Genomic DNA, 21,277 nt, shown 5'->3' with positions numbered 1-21,277 from the left:
ATAAATGAAACTGAATTTATATACAGCACCAGTCAAAGGTTTGGACACACCTACTCATTCAAGAGTTATTCTTTATCTTTACCATTTTCTACATTGTAAAATAATAGTGAAGACATAAAAACAATGAAATAACATACATGGAATGATGTAGTAATGAAAAAAGTTTTAAATAAATCAAAATCTATTTTAGATCTGAGATTCTTCAAAGTAGCCACCCTTAGCCTTGATGACAGCTTTGCACACTCTTGGTATTCTCTCAACCAGCTTCACCTGGAATGCTTTTCCAACAGTCTTGAAGGAGTTCCCACATATGCTGAGCACTTGTTTGTTTGCTTTTCCTTCACTCTTTGGTCCAACTCATCCCAAACCATCTCAATTGGGTTGAGGTTGGGGGATTGTGGAGGCCAGGTCATCTGATGCAGCACTCCATTACTCTCCTTGGTAAAATAGCCCTTACACAGCCTGGAGGTGTGTTGGGTCATTGTCCTGTTGAAAAGAAATGATAGTCCCACTAAGCGCAAAACAGATGGGATGGCATATCTCCGCAGAATGCTGTGGTAGCCATGCTGGTAAAGTATGCCTTGACTTCTAAATAAATCACAGACAGTGTCACCAGCAAAGCACCATCACACCTCCTCCGCCTCCATGCTTCACGTTGGGAACCACACATGCAGAGATCGTCCGTTCATCTACTTTCTGTCTCACAAAGACACGGTGGTTGGAACCAAAAATATCAAATTTGGACTCATCAGACCAAAGCACAGATTTCCACCGGTCTGATGTCCATTGCTCGTGTTTCTTGGCCCAAGCAAGTCTCTTGTCTTATAAAGTTGGTGTTGAAACACAAGCTAGGAATTTGATATTTTTTACTGATATTATGATTGACTGTTTCGTATTCCCAAAGTAGTTAAAATGCTGTCAGTTTTCATATAAGCCCTTGGGATTCCAACCTGCACACAATTTTTTAAATGTGTTTTTATCTGTATTGTTGTCTATCACATTCTATGGTGCAAATAAATTAAACTAAACTAGACGGAAGGTGACAAAGTGGGCCAACAGGTTATGAGTGTAGTCACTAGCTAGCTATAGTATAATGTACAATGGCCTAAGAGTCTAGCTAGCTAGGCTAGCCACTTTGGATGTTGTAGTCAAAGATGGTGCATAAATGAAGACGGTTCAGTTCCGGTCTACTTGAGCGGGTGACATCAATGCTACAGTATAGTCAGCTGTGTCTGATCTACTTAGTTCATTGGGAGCTCTCCTCGTCCGTTCTCTGTTGTACCATGGTTAGACATCCAGAGGTATAAAACAAACATGTGGCCCCTTTGAGTTTTTATTCATTTATGTTCCCAAATTCCATTATGGTATTTTTTTGGATTTGTAAGTAATTTGTTCCTCAATAAGACTATAATTAGCTTTCTATTGATTGTAATTATGTCATGTGTACTTCTAACAAATTATGAATAATTTAGTGTTGCTTATTTACGTGTCTTTATATTGAATCCCAGTAGCAGGCTAATCAATCTCTGCATTTGTTTTTGCTTGAATTTCAACACATGCCCTGTAAATTCTGCAAATTTGCCCAATCAACACTGTCGAATATGGCACGCAGGAGAAGTAAACTGTCTTTGTTGTGTCTTCCCCTTTAAGACCTCAGGTACATTGAAATCACACCTTTCTCAATTGCATACTCTATTGTGTTATTGACTGTACATTTGTTTATTCCATGTGTAACTCTGTGTTGTTGTTTCTGTCACACTGCTTTGTTTTATCTTGGCCAGGTCGCAGTTGTAAATGAGAACTTGTTCTCAACTGGCCTACCTGGTTAAATAAAGGACTTGTTCTCCACTAGCCCACCTGGTTAAATAAAGGACTTGTTCTCCACTAGCCTACCTGGTTAAATAAAGGGCTTGTTCTCAACTAGCCTACCTGGTTAAATAAAGGACTTGTTCTCAACTAGCCTCCTGGTTAAATAAAGGACTTGTTCTCAACTAGCCTACCTGGTTAAATAAAGGTGAAATAAAATGAAATAAATAAAAGAAGTGTCAAAGGGCAATTCAACAGTTTACTGACATTGGTACAATTTGAGAAATCAAGAAACTGTGCTTTGGTGCCATTTTCGAGCATATGAGTTTAAATACATTTACATTACATTTAAGTCATTTAGCAGACGCTCTTATCCAGAGCGACTTACAAATTGGTGCATTCACCTTATGATATCCAGTGGAACTGGATAAATAAAAAATAAACAAGCTTTCAATGTCACGCCCTGATCTATTTATCCCTGTGTTTCCTGTCTCTCTGTGTATTTATCCCTGTGTTTCCTGTCTCTCTGTGTATTTATCCCTGTGTTTCCTGTCTCTCTGTGCCAGTGTGTCTTGTATGTTCAAGTCAACCAGCGTGTTTTTCCTGTGCTCCTGCTTTTCTATTCAAAGGTTTTGACCTTTGTCTGTTTTTCTGGACTCCATTCCCAACTGCCTGACCATTCTGCCTGCCCTGACCTCGAGCCTGCCTGACCATTCTGCCTGCCCTGACCTCGAGCCTGCCTGACCATTCTGCCTGCCCTGACCTCGAGCCTGCCTGACCATTCTGCCTGCCCTGACCTCGAGCCTGCCTGACCATTCTGTACCTCTGGAACTCTGAACTGGTTTTGATCTTTTGCCTGTCCACAACCATTCTCTTGCCTATTCCCCTTTTGGATTGTTAATAAACATTTTAGACTCTAACCATCTGCCTCCTGTGTCTGCATCTGGGCCTTTTGCCCTTATATTCAAGCTTCAGCTGTCATAGAAGTAGAAACCATAAAAATGCACACACTTATAGATTTTCGAACATCTATAACAGAGGAAACTGTCAAACAACATTGACCGCTGATCCAGAGGCAGGGACTTCCTCACCAACTGGTCTGATACAAGTCAGAGGAGAGTAGCAGAGACAATGTAGATAGTGAAACTCTGTTTTTATGTATGCAAACCGTTTTACAAGTTTCTAAAAGTGCAACACTGAAATTAATTGAAGAATTTCATGATATTTTGCACTTTAACAAATTTCATATGCTTCGAAATATCAAAGATACTTGCTAAACATAATATACAAATCGATGATGGTCTTGTTGAAGAAGTTACTGATAAAATATTACAAACAAATCCTTTTTTTTTAATTTGTTTTCATCAACAGATCTCTGAGTTTAAGCGCATCAACAACGTGGAGTATCTGTAGACTACCACCACTCACCTCAAACTATACAGAGCCAGAAGGGGGAGCTCTTCAACTGGAGATGGAAGATATCCTAGACATGCTCGATTGGTTTGACATGTTTTACTAGCTGGTTGAACACCTCTTAATGGTTTACAATTACATTTACAGAATGTTTGCACTACAAACTGTTGGAATAAAACGTTTTAACTTGAAAGGTTTTGTTCAGTGAGGTTTACTGAATACTTGCACGACAAACATGTTTTCTTAATGTTTCAGATATGCAACGGTGGGTTTAAAAAGTATACCTTTGATCTGTTTTGATACGCATTTTTCTGTGTTATGAAATTTAGGGGTGTGGTTTTGGAAAAAGACAATTCTTAGTGAATTTCTACAAAAGTCAAATGGTTCAAAACGACTTCCTGTGTGCACTGGTTTCTCAGTGGATTGTCGGGTCTATTATAGTCTTCATGAAAATTGGGAACTATTATGATTACCCCTCATGATTAGCAGCAATATACCAGAAAAGGAGTCTTCATTGGATATATTGAAGGACCATTAAGAGACTTGTTCTGGTTGTCTGCACACAAGGCTCAGAGAAAATATGGTGAATTATTGACCTCTGTGCAATGATTGGATTTGCTGTCTGGTCAAGACTACTTGTTTGGCATGTTTTACTAGCCAGTGTTTAACTAGCCAGTGTTTAACTAGCCAGTGTTTTACTAGTCAGTGTTTAACTAGCCAGTGTTTAACTAGCCAGTGTTTAACTAGCCAGTGTTTAACTAGCCAGTGTTTTACTAGCCAGTGTTTAACTAGCCAGTGTTTAACTAGTCAGTGTTTAACTAGCCAGTGTTTAACTAGCCAGTGTTTTACTAGTCAGTGTTTAACTAGCCAGTGTTTAACTAGCCAGTGTTTTACTAGTCAGTGTTTAACTAGCCAGTGTTTAACTAGCCACTGTTTTACTAGTCAGTGTTTAACTAGCCAGTGTTTAACTAGCCAGTGTTTAACTAGCCAGTGTTTAACTAGCCAGTGTTTAACTAGTCAGTGTTTAACTAGTTGAACACCTTTCAATGGTTTTATTCAGTGAGGTTTACAGAATATTTGCACTACAAACTTGGAATAAATAAAACTCAAGTAAGCAGCTGTGTTATCTTTAATTTGAATTTACACACATTATATAGACTTAAACTGTTTCAACTTAAAATATCAAGGTAACGACCTTCACAGTCTTTTGTAAGTAAACTCAACTCAAGACCTCTCAACGTGAATGTCTGAGTGCTGCTGTGAGTCCTGGCATTATCAAATCACTAGTATTTACAATGTAGACATTTAAGTGTTTTTAACGATGAAAAATCCATCAGCTGAGCAGAAGATTGTAAGTTGTGACTTGACTCATTAGCCCAAGTTGGTTGAACTTCTGTGCCCAAAAGTTGAGAGAACTAAATTGGCTTAAAATTATACATTGAAATAACTTTTCTCTTTTTTTTACAGTGTTCTGTGCTGTACTCTATTCTACTGAGCTTTACTGTGCTACACATCGATGTCCAAACTTGTGAAACATAGACATCTATAAAAATCAATGGTTTTGGTTTGGCATACATTTTTACGTGAAAATCTGAGTCTCTTCCGTAACCGTGGAATTGCCCGACTCTCTCCATGTGGCATTCTGTCCTGCCGTTCTGTGACATTCAGAACCACGAAATGACAGTCTGGTACCATTTCAAACAACTGAGACATACAGGAGAACCAAACACCCACGCACACACACACACACACACACACACACACACACACACACACACACACACACACACACACACACACACACACACACACACACACACACACACACACACACACACACACACACACACACACACACATTATAACCACCAGAGGGGGCTGTGTTTTATTTATGCATTAGATCTAAAGCTGGAAAGAGAGGGATTGGTGAATTGATTTACAGCTTGTCAATATTCATAGACACATATAATTTGTAATGAAACAATTTAATTATATTGTATGTGTGTGTGTGTGTGTCTGTTTGTGTGTGTAGACTTCCTGTTGGGTATTCATCTCTATGGAGCTGAGCGTAGCATATATACTTCCTGTTGGGTATTCATCTCTATGGAGCTGAGAGTAGCGTATAGACTTCCTGTTGGGTATTCACCTCTATGGAGCTGAGAGTAGAGTATAGACTTCCTGTTGGGTATTCATCTCTATAGAGCTGAGAGTAGAGTATAGACTTCCTGTTGGGTATTCATCTCTATAGAGCTGAGAGTAGAGTATAGACTTCCTGTTGGGTATTCATCTCTATAGAGCTGAGATTAGCGTATAGACTTCCTGTTGGGTATTCATCTCTATAGAGCTGAGAGTAGCATATAGACTTCCTGTTGGGTATTCATCTCTATGGAGCTGAGAGTAGAGTATAGACTTCCTGTTGGGTATTCATCTCTATAGAGCTGAGAGTAGAGTATAGACTTCCTGTTGGGTATTCATCTCTATAGAGCTGAGGGTAGAGTATAGACTTCCTGTTGGGTATTAATCTCTATAGAGCTGAGAGTAGAGTATAGACTTCCTGTTGGGTATTCATCTCTATAGAGCTGAGAGTAGAGTATAGACTTCCTGTTGGGTATTCATCTCTATAGAGCTGAGAGTAGGGGAAACACTTCCTGTTGGGTATTAATCTCTATTGAGCTGAGAGTAGGGGGAACACTTCCTGTTGGGTATTCATCTCTCTTCATATTTTTTTGTGGCCCCCGCCTCCATCAAAGTTGCCCATCTCTGGTCTACAGTCTACAGTCCTAGAGGATTTGAGGTAAAGCTTTTCTAAAGTCATTCTGACACACACGCTGTTGCCTCCTCAGCTCTCGGTATAGCATGCATTAGTCCCCAGACAGAGTACAAGGTCAGAGACAGGGACAGAGCTAATGAGATGTAAGGTGTAGAAAATGGCTTGTAAAAAGACTCTCTCTCACACACACAGAGAGAGAGGGACAGAGTGGTTGAGAGGTGTGTGTATGTGTGTGAATGTATATATATATATATACATACACAGAAAGAGAGACTACCATTCAGAAGTTTGGGGTCACTTAGAAATGTCCTTGTTTTTGAAAGAAAAGGCAATTTTTGTCCATTATAAATAACATCAACTTGATCAGGAATACAGTGTAGACACTGTTAATGTTGTAAATGACTATTGTAGCTGGAAACGGCTGGTTTTTAATGGAATATCTACATAGGCGTACAGAGGCCCATTATCAGCAACTATCACTCCTGTGTTCCAATGGCACGTTGTGTTAGCTAATCCAAGTTTATCATTTTAAAAAGGCTAATTGATCATTAGAAAACACTTTTGCAATTATGTTAGCACAGCTGAAAACGGTTGTTCTGTTTAAATAAGCATTACAACTGGCTTTTTTAGACCAGTTGAGTATCTGGAGCATCAGCATTTGTGGGTTCGATTACAGGCTCAAAATGGCCATGAACAAAGCCCTTTCTTCTGAAACTCGTCAGTCTATTCTTGTTCTAAGAAATGAAGGCTATTCCATGCTTGAAATTGCCAAGAAACTGAAGATCTCATACAACGCTGTGTACTACTCCCTTCACAGAACAGAGCAAACTGGCTCTAACCAGAATAGAAAGAGGAGTTGGAGGCCCCGGTGCACAACTGAGCAAGAAGATAAGTACATTAAAGTGTCTAGCTTAAGAAACAGACGCCTCACAAGTTTTAACGGGCAGCTTCATTAAATAGTACACCAGTCTCAATATCAACAGTGAAGAGGCAACTCCGGGATGCTGGCCTTCTAGGAAGAGTTCCTCTGTCCAGTGTCTGTGTTCTTTTGCCCATCTTAATCTTTTCTTTTTATTGGCCAGTCTGGGATATGGCTTTTTCTTTGCAACTCTTTGCACAGGATCGGTATTTCCGAACATCAAACATGCGGTACAGGTAAAGGATGGCAACAACAACTGCCCAAATTACACCAGGAACGCAAAATACCTCCATCAGTGCTCAGAATGTCCGCAGTAGGCTGAGAGAGACTGGACTGAGGACTTGTAGGCCTTTGTAAGGCAGGGCCTCACCAGACATCACCGGCAACAACGTTGCCTATGGGTACAAACCCACTGTCGCTCACCAGACAGGACTGGCAAAAAGTGCTCTTCACTGACGAGTCGTGGTTTTGTCTCACCAGGGGTGATGGTCGAATTCGCGTTTATCGTTGAAGGAATGAGCGAGGCCTGTACTCTGGAGCGGGATCGAGGTGGAGGGTGGGAAAAATTACATACTTACCTGATTTGTTTTGATAGCGCACGGATCCCGCTAGCGGGATCAAATTCGACAACATCCGTTGAAATTGCAGAGCGCCAAATTGAAAATAAAAAAATCGTAATATTAAACTTTCATGGAAATACAAGTGTCTTTCATTCAAAAGCTTAGAATCTTGGTAATTGAACTGTCAGATTTAAAAAAGGCTTTACGGCGAAAGCATAGCATTCGATTATCTGAGGACAGCGCCCCACATCAACATATTTTTCAAACCAGCACAGGCATCCCAAAATCACAAATAGCGATAAAATAAATCACTTACCTTTGAAGATCTTCCTCGGTTTACAATTCCAAGGGTCCCAGCTACACAATGAATGGTCGTTTTGTTTGATAAAGTTCTTCTTAAAAACCTCTTGAGGATACCGTAGGATAGGGGGCGCCACAGCGCATTTTGAAAAAAAATCGTTCCCATTTTCAACGGCCTACTAATCAAACTCAGAAGATAGGGCATGCATATACTTATTATATATGGATAGAAAACACTCTAAAGTTTCTAAAACTGTTTGAATGGTGTCTGTGAGTATAACAGAACTCAAATGGCAGTCAAAACCCCGAGACCGATTGAAACAGGAAGTGGAATTCTGAATTGTGGACTTGACTTCTCATCTTTCCTTATTAATCACACCGTTAACCATGGTTCAGTGAGCACTTCCTATTGCTTCCACTAGATGTCGCCAGTCCTTTCACAGTGCTTTGAGCCTTATAGAGTCAAAACTCAGTGAATGACACGAGTTTGAAATTGGTCACAGGGGATGGGCCATCACCATTATGACGCCGGCGGCCATGTCTGCCCCCACCTTTGGATACGGTTTTAAAGGCCATGACATCATCCCCCTCGAATCTTATTGGCTCTCTTGGTGTTAGAGGCCCTGAAGATTTATTTTATACAACGTTTGACATGTTTGAACGAACCTACATGCGCGAGCATTGCATTTATTCTGAACTTCAGAGCTGCGCTTCGAGAGAGCCATAGGACGCGCTACCAACATCAGGTTAATGGAACGTGAAGTATGGACTTTTTGACCGAAAATACATCTGTTGTGGACCTGGGATGCTTTCTGATGAAGACAACTAAAGGTAGGCGATTATTGACAATATTATACAAGATGAGATGGTACATGCTATTGCTTCCAAGATGGCGCCGAGCTCTGTATATTAGGTCATTTTCTGAGTATCGCATCTCCTTTTATTGCAAAGTGTGATTACCCAGTAAAGTTAATTTAAAATCTGGTATGACAGGTGTTCTCAAGAGATATTCATCTATAAATGTTAGATTGACAATATACATTTAAAAAATCGTTATAGGATAGTAATTTAGGGAAATGTAGCATTGTTTACCGGGACGCTTTTGAGGGGAAATTATGTAGTCAACATCAGACAGAGATGTAAAATGCTGTTTTTATATATAAATATGACCTTTATTGAACAAAAGAATGCATGCATTGTATAACATGATGTCCTAGGGGTGCCATCTGATGAAGTTTGTAAAAGGTTAGTGCTGCATTTAGCTGTTTTTTGATTATATGTGATGCAAGTGGTTGGTCGGAAAATGGCTATGAAGCTGCTTTTTACGATGGACTCATCTAATATAATCTAATGATTTGCTTTTCCTGTAAAACCTTTTTGAAATCGGACGACGTGGGTCGATTCAGGAGAGGTGTATCTATAAAAAAAAAAATATATATATTATTTTTTTTTTTTAAATTATGATTTTTTTTTAATGCTAATTGGCGATATGATTTTTCGCTGGATTTTGATCCCGCTAACGGGATCAGACGCTGAAGAGGTTTTAATATCCAAAAAAGTCTGTTTAATTGGCGCCATTGATTTCATTAATCCACTCGTTCAACATGCAGACAAAGGAATCCAAAAAGGTACCGGTAAAGTTTGTCCAAACAAGTCAAATGATGTTTCTAATTAATCCTCAGGTACACTAATATCTAAATAAACAATAATATTTAACCTCTTACAACTAGACGTTCCGCTAGCGGAACACCTGCTCCAATATCCAATGATAGGCGTGGCGCGAATGACAAATTCCTCAAAAAAAACCAAACTTCAATTTTTCAAACATATGACTATTTTACACCATTTTTAAAGACAAGACTCTCCTTTATCTAACCACACTGTCCGATTTCAAAAAGGCTTTACAGCGAAAGCAAAACATTAGATTATGTCAGCAGAGTACCCAGCCAGAAATAATCAGACACCCATTTTTTCAAGCTAGCATATAATGTCACAAAAAACAAAACCACAGCTAAATGCAGCACTAACCTTTGATGATTTTCATCAGATGACACGCCTAGGACATTATGTTATACAATACATGCATGTTTTGTTCAATGAAGTTCATATTTATATCAAAAAACAGCTTTTTACATTATCATGTGACGTTCAGAACTAGCTTTCCCACCGAACACTTCCGGTGAATTTACTAAATTACTCACGATAAACGTTCACAAAAAACATAATAATTATTTTAAGAATTATAGATACAGAACTCCTTTGTGCAATCGAGGTGTCCGATTTTAAAATAGCTTTTCAGTGAAAGCACATTTTGCAATATTCTGAGTAGATTGCCCAGCCATCACGGCTAGCTATTTTGACACCCACCAAGTTTGACCCTGACCAAACTCAGATTTACTATTAGAAAAGTTTGATTACCTTTGGTGTTCTTCGTCAGAATGCACTCCCAGGACTTCTACTTCAATAACAAATGTTGGTTTGGTTCAAAATAATCCATAGTTATATCCAAATAGCGGCGTTTTGTTCGTGCGTTCAAGACACTATCCGAAGGCTAAAGAAGGGTTACGCGCCCGACACGTTTCGTGACAAAACATTTCTAAATATTCCATTACCATACTTCGAAGCATGTCAACCGCTGTTTAAAATAAATTTTTATGCCATTTTTCTCGTAAAAAAGCAATAATATTCTGACCGGGAGTGGTGGTTTTCGTTCAAAGAGAGAGAAAGTAAACATGGAGTCGACTCGTGCACGAGCCTCAGTCTCATAGTACTCTGACCGGCCACTATCCAAACGCGCTAATGTTTTTCAGCCAGGGCCTGCAAAGCCACGATTCAGCTTTTTGCCGCCTTCTGAGAGCCCATGGGAGCCGTAGGAAGTGTCACGTAACAGCAGAGATCCCCTGTTTTGGATAGAGATAATCAAGAAGGCCAAGAAATGGTCAGACAGGGTACTTCCTGTACAGAATCTTCTCAGGTTTTGGCCTGCCAAATGAGTTCTGTTATACTCACAGACACCATTCAAACAGTTTTAGAAACTTTGGAGTGTTTTCTATCCAAAACTAATAATTATATGCATATTCTAGTTTCTGGGCAGGAGTAATAATCAGATTAAATCGGGTACATTTTTTATCCGGCCGTGAAAATACTGCCCCCTATCCATAACAGGTTAATACGGAGAATAGTATGTTCAATAAACGAAGAGCGCACCCTCATTCACATGCGTCACAAGACTACTTTCCTAATAAGGGACACCTTGGATAAACTACAACTACTTGTTCGTTTTTTAAGAAACAAGCCTGAAACCTTGTATAAAGACTGTTGACATCTAGTGGAAGCCATGGGTACTGCAATCGGGGGGCTATTTGTATATCCCATAGGACTGCAACCCCCCCAAATAAACATTTACGGATGGATTTTCCTCCGGTTTTTGCCTGCCATATCAGTTCTGTTATGCTCACATATGTTATTTTAACAGTTTTAGAAGCCAGAGTGTTTTTTATCCAATTCTACCAATTATATGCATATCCCTGCTTCTGGGCCTGAGTAACAGGCAGTTTACTTTGGGCACGTCAAACAGACAGGAAATTCAGGAAAATAGACCGTATGTCATGATTGTCGTAAGGAGTGGACCAAAACACAGGGGGAAAATGTATACTCATCTTTTTTGAAGAAGAAGAAGGGAAAACAAAATAAACACGTATACAAAAACAAACGACTCCAAACAGTCCCGTCAGGTGCAACAAACACTAAACCAGGAAATAACTACCCACAAACCCTCATCGAACAAACACCCCTATAAATAGGACCTTCAATCAGAGGCAACGAGAAGCAGCTGCCTCCAATTGAAGGTCAACCCAATAAACACCACATAGAAAATAGACCAACTAGAAATAACATAGAAATACACTAACATAGAACATAACCCAAACAACCCCGAAACACCCTAAACAAACACCCCCCTGCCACGCCCTGACCAAACTACAATAACAAACAGCCCCTTTACTGGTCAGGACGTGACACCATGCGCTAAGATTAATAGTAAACGGTTATATATGTAACTAAGAGTAAGACTGGCCTGCTAATGCTGAGTTTTTATGGTTTCCACTCTAGCTTCCTGCAGTTAGTCTGGGCGTCTGGTTAAGGAAATGGGTTTTTGCTAGCGATAGCTTGAGCTGACAATGGACTTGGTGATAAAAATCTAAAAGCTGGCATTCTATAGACCAGATGTGGTGTGTGTGACCCGAGATAGAGAGAGGCAGGAAGAGTTTAGAACAAGGCCTCATTGTCTCATCTTCCTGGCATCTGGGAAACTAAGCCGGGTTGGAAGCAAAACAACATCCTGTGCAGATAACCAGGAGATGGACCAAGGTGGCTTATGGGAACGGTAGAAATGACTGACTGAGCATTTAGGGCCTATATAAGATCTCTGTTTTTTCATTATCAGTTAAGCTCTCGGCAACGGTCGACGGTTTTATTATTGCAATAATTAATCAATGTTGAATGAAGATGATTTTTTTGAATAATTGTCCAAGTCTCTCTCAGTACTGAAATTTCCACTACAACGGTCCGTCACGGTTTGGGACGGTGTCTCACAGCATCATTGGACTGAGCTTGTTGTCATTTCAGGCAATCTCAACGCTGTGCGTTACACGGAAGACATCATCCTCCCTCGTGTGGTACCCTTCCTGCAGGCTCATCCTGACATGACCCTCCAGCATGACAATGCCACCAGCCATACTGCTCGTTCTGTGCGTGATTTCCTGCAAGACAGGAATGCCAATGTTCTGCCATGGCCAGCGAAGAACCCGGATCTCAAACCCATTAAACAAGTCTGGGACCTGTTGGATCGGAGGGTGAGGGCTAGGGCTGGTGTACACTGCAGTACTTAATGCAGCTGGTGGCCACACCAGATACTGACTGTTACTTTTGATTTTGACCCCCCCCCCTTTGTTCAGGGACACATTATTCCATTTCTGTTAGTCACATGTCTGTGGAACTTGTTCAATTTATGTCTCAGTTGTTGAATCTTGTTATGTTCATACAAATATTTACACATGTTAAGTTTGATGAAAATAAACGCAGTTGACAGTGAGAGGACGTTTCTTTTTTTTGCCGAGTTATATATAGGGAGAGAGAGAGGTCTGTATCACAACCCGCCGGGATTGAGAGTCCCATAGGGAGGCGCACAATTGGCCCAGCGTTGTCCGGGTTTGGGCCAGCGTAAATAAGAATTTGTTCTTAACTGACTTGCTTAGTTAAATAAAGGTTAAGTAAATAAAAAATTATTAAATAATGTAAATATATCTGTATATATATATATATATATAGAGAGAGAGAGAGAGAGAGAGAGAGAAGATAAATTAGTCTTGTGTTCTAGCCCAGATGTTGAGTTTGAATCGCTATTTTGTGGTGTCTTCAACTTTCTCTGTGAAGTTAGTAATAATTCTTCCCTTATCTCTGAGTTACAGTCACCTCACAAGACTCACTAAGAGTAGGCAGATTTAAGACTCAATGTGTGACAGAAACACACACACACACACACACACACCACTCTGGTAGATTGTTATAAACACGCTGCATTTGCCCCACCCATCTTCAGGAAATCAAAACTTAACATTTCCATTAGTTTCTGTTCAGTTTGAATGGAGGAGGTGGAGCTAATGTCACTAGGAAACAAAAAGGAAACAAAAAAAACAACGCGGGGGGAGGGGCCTTCAGAATGAATTTGTCCAATAGAAACTCTTGTTTTTGTTCTATGACGCTTCCTTTGGGAAATGTTTTGCTAGTGTTGGCTACAGTGTTTTGACTACAGCTCTAGCAGACAGAAAAACAGAAGACACAGAGACACCTCAGCAAGTTATATTGAACTGAACTCTCCATCCATCCAGACAGAAACAGAGAGACACCTCAGAAAGTTCTATTGATCTCTCCATCCTCCACCTGAACCATGTCTGGAAACAAGAACGGTAAGACTAATGATATTTTTCCCTTTATTCAGATTACGTCTCACTTTCAGTTATTTTAAAAGGAAATCATCTCCCCAAAATCACTATTTTTTAAAACAAGCCATAGAAAGTTGGTTTCAATTTAAATTTAATCCACAAGAAAATTCAGAACAAATAATTCAACAAATATTGTGGTTAAACTCAAAAATACTAAATGATAAATCACAGTATTTCTGGAAAGAATGTTTAAAAAAGGTAAAATCATCATAAATTATATCATAAATACCACTGGTGGAGTTATGTCACACATGCAGCTAACTAAAACGTATGGAAATGTCTGCTCTACTCAAAATTACAACCAACTAATTGCAGCCTTACCGCAAAAATGGAGGCAAGTAGAAGGAGGAAATGTAAGGAACTTGTCTGTCGGCATTAAAGACTGTAATTGGTTAAAGAAAATTGTGATAAATAAAAAAGTACACCAGTTTCATTTAAGGAACCAAAAATTGACAGCCGTGCCATACAGATTGGAAAATAGTTGGGAAGAGATTTTTGACGTACCGATTCCACAGTAGTTTATGAACTGATACTCAAAACGACGCCAGATTCAAAACTTAGAATGTTTTCTTAAAAATTATTATACAACATTCTTGCAACCAATTTAATGTTATTTATATGGGGGATACAATCTTTCCCGCTCTGCTGTGAGGAGGCAGAGTCATTAGATAATATGTTTTGGTATTGTCCATATGTAGCTCGTTTTTGGTCACAGGCCCAGGAATGGCTGAAGAAGTGTAATATTTACCTGGAGCAAACCCTGCAGACAGCACTCTACTGGGTGATCTGAAAAGTCATAGTCAATCGATCGATAATATTATAATTATTTTAGCAAAAAATGTTTATCTTTAATTTACAATCTGTAGAAACAATGAAAATAGAAACTTTTGTGAAACATCACTGCACTGTTGAACAATATGTGGCAAATAGAAATCCAATATGGATGGTGTTAAGAGATAGATGGGAGGGGTTGAATGGAAATGTTTGGGACTAAGAACAACTAATAACAACAACATAACTAATGTAAAACATACTGGGTCCGTAAAACATATATAGGTTAAGAACGTATGTGAAAGAGCACAGATGGAGACATGGCAAATAGAAATCAAACCGGAAGGATATCAGAAATATATGGGAGAGGTTGAGGGTGTAGAGGAAGGACAGGAGTAAAAACTAACACAATATAACTATTGTAAATTAGACTTTTTCCATAAAATGTATACAGTATGTGTAAGCTGGAAATACAGGCCTAAGCGTTGTTGTCTGCTAGTTTGCTCCAAGTGGGGGAGGGGTGGTAGGGTTGGAGGGTAATACAAATAAAATAGAATGAAAATAAAATATCTTTGCAGGATGTAGCTTAGTTGTACAACACTGTATTGTAACCATACTGTCATTATTTGGAAACAATTTATAATAAGTTAACATGTGTAAAGAGTTTATATAACTAACGGTTATTGAATAATATATAATAACTAACAGTTATTGAATCATATATAATGTAATAACTAACGGTTATGGAATCATTTATAATATAATAACTAACGGTTATTGAATCATATATAATGTAATAACTAACGGTTATGGAATCATTTATAATATAATAACTAACGGTTATTGAATCATATATAATGTAATAACTAACGGTTATGGAATCATTTATAATATAATAACTAACGGTTATTGAATCATATATAATGTAATAACTAACGGTTATGGAATCATTTATAATATAATAACTAACGGTTATGGAATCATTTATAATGTAATAACTAACGGTTATGGAATCATAACCCTCCATGTTGTAGTGCCCCTCCCTCCATGTTGTAGTGCCCCTCCCTCCATGTTGTAGTGCCCCTCCCTCCATGTTGTAGTGCCCCTCCCTCCATGTTGTAGTGCCCCTCCCTCCATGTTGTAGTGCCCCTACCTCCATGTTGTAATGCCCCTCCCTCCATGTTGTAGTGCCCCTCCCTCCATGTTGTAATGCCCCTCCCTCCATGTTGTAATGCCCCTCCCTCCATGTTGTAATGCCCCTCCCTCCATGTTGTAGTGCCCCTCCCTCCATGTTGTAGTGCTCCTCCCTCCATGTTGTAATGCCCCTCCCTCCATGTTGTAATGCCCCTCCCTCCATGTAGTAATGCCCCTCCCTCCATGTTGTAATGCCCCTCCCTCCATTTTGTAATGCCCCTCCCTCCATGTTGTAGTGCCCCTCCCTCCATGTTGTAATGCCCCTCCCTCCATGTTGTAATGCCCCTACCTCCATGTTGTAATGCCCCTCCCTCCATGTTGTAATGCCCCTCCCTCCATGTTGTAGTGCCCCTCCCTCCATTTTGTAATGCCCCTCCCACCATGTTCTTGTGCCCCTCCCTCCATTTTGTAATGCCCCTCCCTCCACGTTGTAGTGCCCCTCCCTCCATGTTGTAATGCCCCTCCCTCCATGTTGTAATGCCCCTCCCTCCATGTTGTAGTGCCCCTCCCTCCATGTTGTAATGCCCCTCCCTCCATGTTGTAATGCCCCTCCCTCCATGTTGTAGTGCCCCTCCCTCCATGTTGTAGTGCCCCTCCCTCCATGTTGTAGTGCCCCTCCCTCCATGTTGTAATGCCCTTCCCTCTGTGCCATAGTGCCCCTCCCTCCATGTTGTAATGCCCCTCCCTCTGTGCCATAGTGCCCCTCCCTCCATGTTGTAGTCCCCCTCCCTCTGTGCCATAGTGCCCCTCCCTCCATGTTGTAGTGCCCCTCCCACCCTGTTGTAGTGCCCCTCCCTCCATGTTGTAATGCCCCTCCCTCCATGTTCTTGTGCCCCTCCCTCCATGTTGTAATGCCCCTCCCTCCATGTTGTAATGCCCCTCCCTCCATGTTGTAGTGCCCTCCCTCCATGTTGTAATGCCCCTCCCTCCATGTTGTAGTGCCCCTCCCTCCATGTTGTAATGCCCCTCCCTCCATGTTGTAATGCCCCTCCCTCTGTGCCATAGTGCCCCTCCCTCCATGTTGTAGTGCCCCTCCCTCTGTGCCATAGTGCCCCTCCCTCCATGTTGTAGTGCCCCTCCCTCCATGTTGTAGTGCCCCTCCCTCCATGTTGTAGTGCCCCTCCCTCCATGTTGTAATGCCCCTCCCTCCATGTTGTAGTGCCCCTCCCTCCATGTTGTAATGCCCCTCCCTCCATGTTGTAATGCCCCTCCCTCCATGTTGTAGTGCCCCTCCCTCCATGTTGTAGTGCCCCTCCCTCCATGTTGTAATGCCCCTCCCTCCATGTTGTAGTGCCCCTCCCTCCATGTTGTAGTGCCCCTCCCTCCATGTTGTAGTGCCCCTCCCTCCATGTTGTAATGCCCCTCCCTCCATGTTGTAATGCCCCTCCCTCCATGTTGTAGTGCTCCTCCCTCCATTTTGTAATGCCCCTCCCTCCACGTTGTAGTGCCCCTCCCTCCACGTTGTAATGCCCCTCCCTCCATGTTGTAGTGCCCCTCCCTCCATGTTGTAATGCCCCTCCCTCCATGTTGTAATGCCCCTCCCTCCATGTTGTAGTGCCCTCCCTCCATGTTGTAATGCCCCTCCCTCCATGTTGTAGTGCCCCTCCCTCCATGTTGTAATGCCCCTCCCTCCATGTTGTAGTGCCCCTCCCTCCATGTTGTAATGCCCCTCCCTCCATGTTGTAGTGCCCCTCCCTCCATGTTGAAGTGCCCCTCCCTCCATGTTGTAATGCCCCTCCCTCCATGTTGTAGTGCCCCTCCCTCCATGTTGTAATGCCCCTCCCTCCATGTTGTAGTGCCCCTCCCTCCATGTTGAAGTGCCCCTCCCTCCATGTTGTAATGCCCCTCCCTCCATGTTGTAGTGCCCCTCCCTCCATGTTGTAATGCCCCTCCCTCCATGTTGTAATGCCCCTCCCTCCATGTTGTAATGCCCCTCCCTTTATGTCCCAAGCTGTTGTAGTTTTACTTCCTCCCAGATCTGTTTGTGCTGTATTTTCACCTCAAGGAGTATAACTCTGTTGGGATTAGGATAGTTCCTAATCTCTGTTATCCTAAAATTGAAGTATTTACGTCGTGTGTCCATGAGAGATTAGGGTAGTTCCTGTTTCCTGGTTCCTGATTCCCCTCCTAGAGAAATGTAATCTGAGGTTCTACCTAAACTGACCCACTGATAAGACACAGTCATAAATACACACATCTCATTGTCATATTGTTCCTACATGTCCCTACAGGATACTCCACCACCTCTCAGAAGCACCGTAACTTTGTCTCTGAGCCGATGGGGAACCGGTCTGTGAGGGACGTACCTGGGATCGGACCTGTACAGGGCCGCAGGCTAGAGGAGAAGGGCATTAACAGGCAAGTGCACTACATAGGAATACGGTGCCATTACCAGGTAGGTACACTGCATAAGAATACGGTGCCATTACCAGGTAGGTGCACTGCATAGGAATACGGTGCCATTACAAGGTAGGTGCACTACATAGGAATATGGTGCCATTATGGTGCCATTACAAGGCACTACATATAACGGGCCGCCACAAGCTGGTGAGAGTAGACAACAACACATCACTGATGGGCATCCCCAAACTATTGAGAGTAGACAACAACACATCCACCATGCTGACCCTCAACATGAGGATCCCTCAGGGGTGAGTGCTTAGTCCCCTCCTGTACTCACTGTTGACACACGACTCCAACACCATCATGAAGTTTGTTGACGAGACGACGGTGGGAGGCCTAATCACCAACGATGATGAGACAGCCTATAAGGAGGAGGTCAGAGACCTGGCAGTGTGGTGCCAGGACAACAAACTCTCCCTCAACGTGAGCAAGACAAAGGAGCTGATCGTGGACTACAGGAAACAGAGGGACGAGCATACCTTTATTCACATCGACGGGGCTGTAGTGGAGCGGGTCGAAAGTTTCAAGTTCCTTGGTGTCCACATCACTTAGTATCTTTCATGGTCCAAACACACCAATACAGTCATAACGAGGGCATGACAATGCCTCTTCCCCTTCCCGAGGCTGAAAAGATTTGGCATGGGCAATCAGATCCTCAAAAAGTTCTACAGCATCTTCACTGGCTGCATCACCTGTTGTTACTGCCACGGCTTGGCATCCGACCGCAAGGTGCTACAGGGGGTTGGGCCAACCTCCCTGCCATCCAGGACGTTTATACCAGGCGGTGTCAGAGGAAGGCCCTAAAAGTTGTCACAGACTCCAACCACCCAAGTCATAGACTGTTCTCTCTGCTACCGCACGGCAAGCGGTACCGATGCACCAAGTGTGGAACCAACAGGACAGCTTCTATTCCCAATCCATAAGACTGCTAAATAGTTAGTTAAATAGTTAACCAAATATCTACCCGGACTCTCTGCGTTGAACCTTTTTGAACTAACTTTTTTGACTCATCTCATACGCTGCTGTTACTGTCTATTATCTATCCTGTTGTCTAGTCACTTTACCCCTACCTATATGTACATATCTACCTCAATTACCTCGTACCCCTTCACTTCGACTCTGTGCTTTTATCCTGTGTATAAAGCCAAGTTATTGTTACTCATTGTGTATTTATTAATACTTTTATTATTACGGGTTATTACTTTTCTATTATTTCTCTATTTTCTCTGCATTGTTTGGAAAGGCCTGTAAGTAAGTTTTTCACTGTTAGTCTACATCTGTTGTTTAGGAAGCATGTGACATACACACGTTGATTTCATCAACCAGAAGTTAAAGCTGTTTAAAATTAGTTTAGAAAATATAGAACATTCTGGGAACTTTACCAGAACTTAACAGTAAATTACCCAGTTTTGTCTTTACCAGGGCTGACCAAATGTTGGGCCAGTACCTGGTGAGTGGTCGGGACCAGAGCAAGTTCCAGGGCTATCTGAAAAATACCACAGGGGCCAACGCCAAGCAACAAAGTGACGCCTACAATGGAATGAGAGAGTGGACCAACAACAATATGTAGAGGAGAGCATTCACTCACTATCTCTGCTCCTTTCTGCTTGTCTACTCCCTAACTAGGACTCTTCAGACCTACCTAGATCAACTTTCATCTAAAGCACAACAGCTGATGGACGTAATGTATTGATAAGTAATATTGAGTAATCATAAAGTTGATAGTTGTTTATAAGACACTGTACTTCCTTCTGTTCTTCTTGTCATGTTCTTCAACTGAGACCCTGGGCCCTGTCCCCAGGTTAAAATGATATTTTTGGATGCATTCTGTTTTGGAATAAATCTGGAATTAACTTTTTGTTGTTGTTCTGCTGTATTCTTAATGGCTGTGTAACGGCTGTCTGAGGAAGAAGTGGACCAAAATGCGGCGGAGTTAGGGTTCGTCATATTTACACGAACACTATGCAATTTACAAAAACAACAAAACTGACAGCCAACACAGTCCTGTCAGGTGCAACCACAATGACAAGAACAATTACCCACGAAACACAAAGGAAACGTAGGCAACTTATGTGTGACTCCCAATCAACCACAACCCTCTACAGCTGTGCCTGATTGGAAGTCACACGGCCAAAATCAATGAAACAATAAAACACTCACTCCCTTCTGCCACGTCCTGACCCAACTACACCCTCTACTGGTCAAGACGTGACAGGCTGTAATTGTCTTAAGAGTTAACATGTTATTACTCCTGGTGGAGTAGCAGGGTATTATCTTATTAGGTCCAAATGAAGACATTTTATTTTTTCTTATATCAATATCAAATCATTTCTGGGTAACAATTAAGTACCTTACTGTGATTGTTTTCAATTAAAAAAGAAGAAAAACAAATGAGATTTCTCAAGCAAGACTGTCTGATAGTGGTCTGAGAGACGGGCCTAATGGGAGGGACGTGCAACCTGAAAACTAGCTGCTATTGGCAGAGAGGAGAGAGGAGGGCAAACTCTCGCTACTGGTCAATTAACTATTGGTGATGTCACCAGGCAATCATGCTGACATTTCAGGCAGTCTTTTCAGACAGCTCTTACACTAAAAGGGCATTATCATAATGTTCACAATGTCACAGTATTATTCCAACATCATAGTGTGGAAATATACCGGTAACTGCCAGAATAAAGGAAACACCAGCAAAGAGTCTTAATAATAATAACTTTATTTGTTTAGCACTTTTCAATACTATTAAAATAGTGCTTCACGTCATAAAATAATGAAATAAAATATAGCCACGAGCTATACAGGGTTCACAGGATGACAGAAAGGAAACAAGGTCAGATGGGTAACTAAACAAGCACTCCATCATGATGGGTAGCTAAACAAGCACTATCATGATGGGTAGCTAAACAAGCACTATCATGATGGGTAACTAAACAAGCACTCCATCATGATGGGTAACTAAACAAGCACTCCATCATGATGGGTAACTAAACAAGCACTCCATCATGATGGGTAACTAAACAAGCACTATCATGATGGGTAGCTAAACAAGCACTCCATCATGATGGGTAGCTAAACAAGCACTATCATGATGGGTAGCTAAACAAGCACTATCATGATGGGTAACTAAACAAGCACTCCATCA

The 21,277-nt window shown here is 41.4% G+C and overlaps 2 protein-coding genes across 3 annotated transcripts in view; both read left to right on the top strand.

Annotated features, from left to right (window-relative positions):
* The window catches only part of LOC123742371 (rho family-interacting cell polarization regulator 1-like), a 45,278-nt gene extending 41,989 nt beyond the window's left edge, over window positions 1-3,289 (top strand). Inside the window, exon 4 of the mRNA XM_045716278.1 lies at window positions 3,178-3,289. Within this exon, the coding sequence (XP_045572234.1) occupies window positions 3,178-3,219 (42 nt within the window). The 3' untranslated portion in view covers window positions 3,220-3,289. The remainder of the gene's footprint in view (window positions 1-3,177) is intronic.
* A 10,154-nt stretch (window positions 3,290-13,443) lies between these two features.
* Window positions 13,444-19,996, top strand: bafb (Barrier-to-autointegration factor B). 2 transcript variants are annotated; one of them, XM_014198390.2, is made up of 3 exons: window positions 13,444-13,734; window positions 17,967-18,093; window positions 19,561-19,996. In XM_014198390.2, the coding sequence occupies exons 1-3, from the start codon at window positions 13,716-13,718 to the stop codon at window positions 19,706-19,708; spliced, it is 294 nt and encodes a 97-aa protein (XP_014053865.1). In that variant the 5' UTR covers window positions 13,444-13,715; the 3' UTR covers window positions 19,709-19,996.
* The last annotated feature ends 1,281 nt before the right edge of the window (window positions 19,997-21,277 follow it).

The sequence above is a fragment of the Salmo salar genome, chromosome ssa04 (assembly GCF_905237065.1).
Source record: "Salmo salar chromosome ssa04, Ssal_v3.1, whole genome shotgun sequence".
NCBI classification, from domain to species: Eukaryota; Metazoa; Chordata; class Actinopteri; order Salmoniformes; family Salmonidae; genus Salmo; species Salmo salar.
This window is presented reverse-complemented; position numbering and strand designations above follow the sequence as displayed.

Bases quoted from the DNA above. Each gene is read 5' to 3' on its own strand.
- bafb (XM_014198390.2), top strand. The intron at 18,094-19,560 runs GCAAGTGCACTA...TGTCTTTACCAG, and splicing joins GAGGAGAAGGGCATTAACAG to GGCTGACCAAATGTTGGGCC.